General features: G+C 46.2%; 1 protein-coding gene across 1 annotated transcript in view; it reads right to left on the reverse strand.

The window, feature by feature from the left end:
* Positions 1 to 3,846: 3,846 nt before the first annotated feature.
* The window catches only part of SLC23A2 (solute carrier family 23 (ascorbic acid transporter), member 2), a 135,508-nt gene continuing 131,099 nt past the window's right edge, over positions 3,847 to 8,255 (reverse strand). Inside the window, exons 15-16 of the mRNA XM_006758062.2 lie at positions 6,201 to 6,296; positions 3,847 to 4,518 (exon numbers count right to left, since the gene is read on the reverse strand). Coding sequence (XP_006758125.1) covers positions 4,286 to 4,518; positions 6,201 to 6,296 — 329 coding nt within the window. The 3' untranslated portion in view covers positions 3,847 to 4,285. The remainder of the gene's footprint in view (positions 4,519 to 6,200; positions 6,297 to 8,255) is intronic.

An 8,255-nucleotide genomic window follows, 5' to 3' on the forward strand; every position in this document is an offset into this window, starting at 1 on the left:
TCAAAAACAATCCCACCCTAAATACCCTCGGTATGCAAAATAAAAAAACGAACAAAACCCCAAAAAGGTACATAGTCAAAGTCAGCCACAAAAACTCAAGGAAAATATAGGCATCCCCACTGTGTTAAGAACAGTCAGAAATTTATTCACGTATCAAACAAAGGTTGTTATGCACGAACGAAAGAGGGTATTAACTTGAACTGTCAGTAACATGACCAGGCTGGTGAGGGTGTCCTAAATGCCAGAAAACACACACAATTCTAAGGACGCTGGGAGTTACTTATGCAGAGTGATGACGAGGCACAGTCAAGAACAACCTAGAAGAACAGGAATGTGTGTGAGGCTGCTGAAAAGGGCGTGCTCTCTGGGTCCCTGGGCGGAAACGTTGGCAAAACGGGCGCGCGGTCTTCTTGCACTGTCCTGTGGTGACTGCAGGTCGGGTAGCGGGGGGAGATGTCCTGTTCCTCGTGTTCAAGTCGTAAGTGGACAGAGCACAACACATGCAGCAGGTGAAAATCCAGGCTCTTCTCCAAAGCCAAGGGCCAGCTCCCCGGAGAACTGTCAATGCTCAGGCTCGTTCGCACAGCCACGGTGTCCAGGAGGCGTGGCTGGGTGCACACCAGGCTTCCAGTGACGGCCACACCAGGCCCGGTGTCTGCAGCCGAGCGCACACCCCAAGCACAGCGGCCCACGGGATGCTGCCCCTCCTTGCACCAGACAGACTCTGGAACAAGGTTCCTGCCACAGCTCCCTTTTCACCTTCTATCTTGCCTGGCCACTCTTAGCGGCATCAATATTAAGGAAGATTATAGTCGCCAACTTCAAGTCTAGGTTGCTAGTACCAGTATTTCAGCAGGGACATGAATTAAAGTAATAACAACTTAGCTGACGGTCATAAAATATACGCATGGGTAAATAAAGTATACACACATACTAGAGATTCATCAATGGAGAAATTCTATCATCACATGACATTGTCATGAAAATTATATCATTCCCTCCCTGGAAAACGGTAACTATTATCCTGGGCAGAAATGTTATTTTACTATATGGAAATACTGCAATATTCATGCATAAACCAAGTTGTCATCATGAAAGTCAGTGTTCTACAGTATAAAGGAAATCCTGTGTGTGAATTTGTTACCATGAAAACGGGAAACCATCAGGACCCATGATGCTTCACTGCGGCTGACCTGGTTAAGCCACTTCTCTTGCTTTGATCAATGACAACAAACTCACTAAAAGTTAACATTTGACGCCCTCTTAAGAAAGATTTTATTCTAATGAGTCTGCATTGAACTCCCTAGTGAGAATGAGAATGAAAATTGCTGACAAAGACTGGAACTATTTCCCAATTTCTCTGTGAACCTTGTAAGGTATTTTATTAAAACCGGTGGTGGGGACCCATGACCCACCCCCACTGGGATACGGCAGCATCAACTATCCTTATAAATACTTTCCATTTCTTTTCTATATCAAAATGGTTCACATACATGTGAAGATGGTGGGTAGGTGGTCACTGTGGAAACTGGAAGCAAATGCCTTGCTCAAGGCACTTACATGAGTGAGCTCACAGGGACAGATCATGCATGGCCCCCGTGTCCCTCCAAACCTCCCTACAGGTGGTATCTTCAAACCAGGCAGCAGATGAACACACTTTTTTTCTACTAAACTCATTCTGTGGCATATTTACTAGCAGAAGGATCATTTCCTAAAATGGTTGGTGTGTGCTGCTTGTGCAAGATTTAGGCGTCATCCTGAGGCTCAACTCCCTCCCTTGGACAATCGAACAAGAAGGGCAAAACCCCTTTCCAAAAGGCGGTGTGGGTACAGTGCTTCCCTCCACATAGGAATGCTTGCACACATCCCTCCACGTAGGAATGCTTGCAGATTTGAAACGGACCCAAGGAGGGGTTTCAGAAGGGAGTGGGTTTCTGGACAAGCCCGGTCAAGTTATGTTGAAAGGAACTTGTTTGTTTCTGAATTACTGATGGCCCAGATGCTTTTATTTGGGTATTTATTTGGTTCTTCTGATCACCTATAGAGCTAGAATACTGCAAATCTTTGGGAGGTGTAACAGTTTTCCCCATTTTTCAAAGCTGAGAAATTTAGATGCTGAGCAGAAATACAAACAGAAGGAACAGAGAGCAGGTCAGTGTCAGAGGACTGTCAGCCTGGAGGGCACACCAAGTTAAAGGGATGGAAATGGTTAAGGGATGTGCTTCAAAATAAACTAGGCATCAAATACACATCAAAGAAAAGTAACATACAAAATTACATGTAATTTATAATCTAAGTTCTTTACTTAATCTGCAATAAGGTCTTGGCAAAACAATGAAGTGGTTCCGAAGAGAGTTCTTGCTAGAACAAGCCTTGAAGCCCCCAACTTCCCAGGAGTCAAGGAGGTGATACAGAGGCAGCCAGGGGACAGGAAGGGCACGAGATGGACACAATAGGGCTGAGACCCAGGCCCATGGCCCGCTGTGGAGACAGCAACACCCACGGCATTCAAGCCTCAATCAGGTCAATGAATACACAGGAAGAGAAGCATGACCTCATGAAGTGAGCTCACTACGTTATGTCTCAGAATTTTCTGGCTGAAAAACCTCAAACCAAATTCAAGAAGTTCCCCCCGCCCCCCAAAAAGAATTTAGTGTTATGTAATTAGAACTCAACAGAGGGGACCTTCATGCTGCCTTCTCACCGCCACCTTCTTCAGGAACTTAAACAAGAACGGCAGCTTATGTCCAGGGATCCAACCTTCCCCTCTGCCAAATCAAGACCCAGTGGACATGCCACATGACAACCCACAGAAACCCCCTTACGTCTTAACTGCGAGGATCGACTCACAACAGAACCGCAGCAGTGGGTGTACCAGCACGCCCACCATTCGACATGGCAGCTGCTTGGTACCTTCCCCGGCTTCCCTTCTTCACAAAACAAATTCACATATAAAGTAAGCCACGGTTTCTGGGCTCTGGTCCAGTAGTTAGTTTTGATAAATAGATTAGGCATTACAGTATTTACACTTTCATGGTATCAAGCAATACAACCACAGTAATGGTTACTGGCCCTCAAAAGCCATGACAACAGCTTCCCTGATGGTGTCCACAGCTTTTACAAATGCTGGTTCTTTCTTGCTTTAATGGGAGAAGTGGGAGGGGCACAGTAATAAGGATGCAAGGTAAAAGGGTCACGTGGAAAAACACTGATTTCAAAAATCTGCTATAGTCAGTAATATTAAATAGGAATAAAATCTTGTATTTATAGACACATGTGACAATGACCAACATCCACATGACAGCAGAGCCAAGACACCCATAAACGCCTGGCGGGTGCCCCCGTGTGGCACTCCACACCTGTTGCACCACCAGGAGTGAGAAGCGCCAGACAGAGTGTCCCAGCTGCTCGTGAAGAGAGAGGCCAGTGTGAAACGTGCTGGCCCAGCCTGGGCCAGGGTGGCACCGAGAGAGAGTAGCTGAGAACCAGATACTGGCTTCAAGGTACCTTCCTTCCCCTCAGTCCCCCAAAACACATTTCCATGCTAATACTCTGTGTACAGACCTTCCCCAAGCAGGTGGGGCGTAGGTCTGTACAACAACATGCTGCTGTTTCCCACAGGAGGAGCAGGGAGCGTGGCATCACATTTGACCAGCTGTGACAATGCGAGGATACTGGTGCCCTTTCACCACAGGAGGGCTCTGTGGTGCAGGCGGAGGACAAATAAAAACAAACAAACCAACAAACCAAGCAGTTCCAGGTGCTTTCAGGACAGAAAGCCCCCAGACCAGGGGTGGATGCTTATAACATCATTCACTTAATTCACTTGATAAAAATTTATGTTGCTATGAAAAAAGCTCCTAGATTTATCGAATTTCGAGTCCTGCCAGAGGCTGCCTTGGCAGGGCCAGACGTTCCCCACCCCTGCCCTGGAGGCGGCCTGTAAGAAAGCTAGCCTGGGTGGTGGGAGGGGGGCTGAAAACAAGGAATTGCTGTGGATTTCAGACATCTACTCCCACAGGAGGGCAGGAATTTCAAGTTCAGTGACCACAGCCAGCAGTGGACATTCTCAAGGGCAAAGGGTTGGGGCTTAAATAAGGAGAGAGGAGAGACACTATATTAGACACGATCACCACTCACAACAAAAAAAGCTACTTGCAATCTGTCTTAGCGCTGGGGTACAGAATGTAAATGCAGGTACACATACATACATGTTACTGCTTGTTGCTCAGCAAGAAACTACAGATCATGCCTCACTGCGGCCAGGCCACAGGGCAAGCTACGGCTATACCGTGGCCTGCAAGTCCTTGTCCGGACTCCGGCTGTTTGCGCTCTTCCCGAGGCCTTTCCACGTGTAGCCCACAAAGGTTGGGCTGATGGGTAAGTAGCTGAAGCATTTGTATTTTTTAATGATGTTCATGCCGAATGGCAAATCATAGGACTCCATGCCATCAAGCGACTTGCTCCCTTTGCCTATGCCTTTCTTCCATTTCCGGATTCCTCTCTCCTCCAGAGTACCTACGGGACACACACATCAAAACAAAGCAATGGAGTGTTGAGTTTAGCAGTTCTTCCGGAAGCAGAGGGTCTGACATGCCGTCCCACAGATCGAACCTAAAGGATAACAGCAAAGCACCCTTGACGGCACTCGGCTATCCAGGGCCCCAACCCAGAAATCTAAGAATCGCTAATCCATCTTGTTCCTGGTGCTCCGTGCTCAAATGATCTTCCGAGGCCTCTACCTCACCCCGTCCTTCCACGTGATGCATATTCTTACAGTTTTTCCTGAGGAAGTCTGGCCCAGGAAGTGTCATTGCTTCCCACGGTCATTTTGTCAAACTGGCTGTCCAGTCTTCAGAGTCCCCATCCCCTCCCCCAAATCTGCTCTCCAACACTGCAAAAAAAAACCACACAAAAAAACAAAAACCTCTCTCTAAAATGCGAATCTGATCTTGCAAAATGGGACCCCGAGTACTTGTTATACACAATGCCTTCATCAATTGGTCGTGGCAACGCCCCAACCCGGACATTCTGAGTTTTATACGGCTTCCCTCTATTTTAGTGCGCCTGTGTGGATGCTGCACTCGGCTACGCCCCACTTGTCGTGCTCCTGTGAGGATGAACTACTGGTTAACACTCTGGGCTCTGAGAGATAAGCCTGGTGCAGAGGAGCACTGGGGCCTGCCCTCAGCTACAACAGGCCATGTAACAATATGCCACTGTGCCCGAGCCTGGGTGAGGATCTTGAGTCTATGGTGCAATATTTAGGATCCTCATTATTTTCTTACATCTAAGCTATTGTCTCTGCCCCGTTGGTGTTTCAATAACAAAACTGACTTTAACTTCCATCTCTGACTCATATGTCTCTCCCTCAATTAGCTCTGACTTGGGAGAGAAAGAGGGTGTTAGTTATTGACCCTCATAAATCTAACACCTTCCACCTATTCATGTATGTGTTCATCCCAGTTCCCGCAGCATCCTCTTGATTGAGGATCTGGGGAGGGGGGGCGGTCGTCTCAATAAGACCTTAAAGCTCAAGAATAAACATTACCCTTTCTTGCTTGGCAGGTAAGTCTACCGGTGTTTCTGTGGCATTTACAATAGGACAGAGCAGCCTCTGTAGGAAGCTGGGAAGGCCACAGGTCACATCCTGGTCCACCACCCAATACTTGGCATCCCAGCTGAGAAACAAGGGTTATGGGTATTGGAGAAATGCTGCCTCCCAACCCGTGCCACTCGCTGATCCTGGCAGCAGCCTGTGCCCACTGTCCTCGTGGCATTTGGTCCTAGTTGGCTGGCACCTGCCTTAGGAAGGACTTGGATTCACTTAACAGACAGGCTCCCCAAGCAGGAGAAGTGCCAAAGACTGTTGCCAATGAAACCAAACTGCAGGGTGCTGGGCAAGGCTGTGCAGGGAGGGCGGGCAGGCTAGAGTGTGCCCAGGGCAGCCCACTGCCATTTCACCCCATGCAAGGAATTTCTCTAAAAAGTCGCTCAGCAAGGAGGAAAACAGCTCGATAACTTTATTAGCAAAAAACTGATTTCATAAAGAAGGCTGGCAGTGTCATCTTAACCACTTCAGAAAAGAGAGTTTCGACCAGTGATGGCTTTGAACAGACTCACTCTTCCTGCTGCCTATATTTATTTGGCAAAAAAGTAATTCACATAAGTAGTAAGCATGTTGGACATATACCACATACCTGGGATGGTGTTATCCAAAATAAAAGCCACACAGCCTCCTACAAACATAGCCGTGGTGAGGAGAACGTTCAGCACTTGATCAATGCCCGATATCCCTAGAAACACAACACAGCGGTGGGGTCACTGTCAGCCAGGACGCGCCTGGAAAGGAGCGCTCGGGTGGGCACTAGCCGCCAGTCAACGCAGGGCACGAAGTGTGCAGCCCTTGTCCACGTGCAGTAATGCTTTCAACTACTCTGAATACCTTCGCTAAGAACCAGAGGAAAATCCTTAACACCTGATACGGTGTGAAATGTGAAGCCATTGGGGGGTGTTGTTTGCAGATTTAAAAAGAAATCAATATAAAGAAGGCTGTGTCAGGCTGAAAAAATTACAAAGTGAATGAATAATAAGACAATTAAAATATTTGTGGTATCTGCCATCAAAACAAGGTTTTCAGAATCCTCAGTTACTAATTTGTGCATAGCTTTTAATTAGGAACAACTGGATTTATAAAAATGTCCTGTGAATGTGATATGTAAAAACATCAAAAGCGGCAAGAATCTCCTTGCTATTAGAAGTTCACATACTTTCTCTATTTAAAACATGAGCCAGCACGTCTACTCGTAGGTGTATACCCCAAAGAATTGAAAACAGTTACTCAAAACAATACGGTCTATTCTCATTATTGGACAATTCTGTGCCTGTGAATTTGCCTACACACTAGTTTATTTGTAAGCCCAAGATGCATACTAGTGATGCATTCAGTCATCTGTGGACACATACAGAGCAGTGAAAAACCTGAGTCGCCCAACACGCATGTTCCCCACTGGGGTCAAACAAGGTGACACTCGGCCTTCTGCTTCAGCTCGTCCTGTGAACACATGTCCTTTTAGCAGTCTATTCAGCACCACTCGCTTCACATTTCTGTGCTTTTATTGTTGTTGATTTTGCTGATTAAAATGGCCCCCAAGTGTTGTGCTGAAGTGCTGTCTAGTGTCCTAACTGCAAGAGGGCCGTGAGCTGCCTTGTGGAGAAACACCTGTTAGATAAGCTTTATTCAGGCATCAGTTACAGTGCTGTCGGCAGCCTCCCCCTGGGAGCAATGGGCCAGGATTGGCTAATTCCATGCTCACAGAACATAACTACCAAGAATGAGCGCTGATTGTATTGAATATAAAGTATAATTGAAAAATAAAATTTTAAAAAATCGATTGGACTGAATATCAAATTTCATAAAAGCACTAGTCACAACAGTCAGAAGGTAGAAACAACCCAAATGTCCATCAATGAATAGATGAACGGATTATGGTATATACATACAATGGCATATTATTTAGCCGTAAAATGAATGAAAACTTATACATGGGGCTGTGAGAAGAGGGAGGCAGGGATTAACTTCTTCATGGTCTTTATTTTGGGTGATGAGGTCGTTTTAAAAAGTAGGTGTGAGATGGTGGTTATACAACATTATGAATGTACTAAAATGCCATTCAACCATTCACTTTAAAATGATCAATTTTATGTTACGTGAATTTCCCCTCAGAAAATGTTAAGTATGTACATATATATAAAATGGTCCCCAATTCCACATAAAATGTTGGCAGCAATGGCTATTTCTTGAGATGGTTCCCCTTTACTCATTCCCCATGATATTGGGGAATTAAAATGAAAAGAAAGGGTCTGAAAGGTTCATCTTGAATTCAAAGTAGCTAAAATTCCTGCAGAAAAACAAGTATTTCAAAGTCTACAGAGCTTCAAGGAATTATAGACTTCAACACAGCCTTAGTCTGAGAAATCTAAGGTTTGACACACAGGCATTCTCCCGAAGGCGAGGGTCCCGGTGGTGAAAAGAGACCTTGACATGCATGTTAGCTGCATGCACACGCCAGCTCATGTGGGAAGTGCAAAGGGCTTCCAGTTAAAGTGCAGCCAAGTGAGACTCAAATGAAACACGCAGGTGAACGTTCGCCAAACTAATCCTGAAGTTCCTACATCCTCTCCGACCGGTGATGAGCTGTTCGAAAACTGGTGGCTCTGGTTCCAACACCCCTCCCTATGCCCACCTCCCCCAC

This window comes from Myotis davidii, unplaced genomic scaffold (assembly GCF_000327345.1).
Source record: "Myotis davidii unplaced genomic scaffold, ASM32734v1 scaffold32, whole genome shotgun sequence".
Lineage (NCBI taxonomy): Eukaryota > Metazoa > Chordata > Mammalia > Chiroptera > Vespertilionidae > Myotis > Myotis davidii.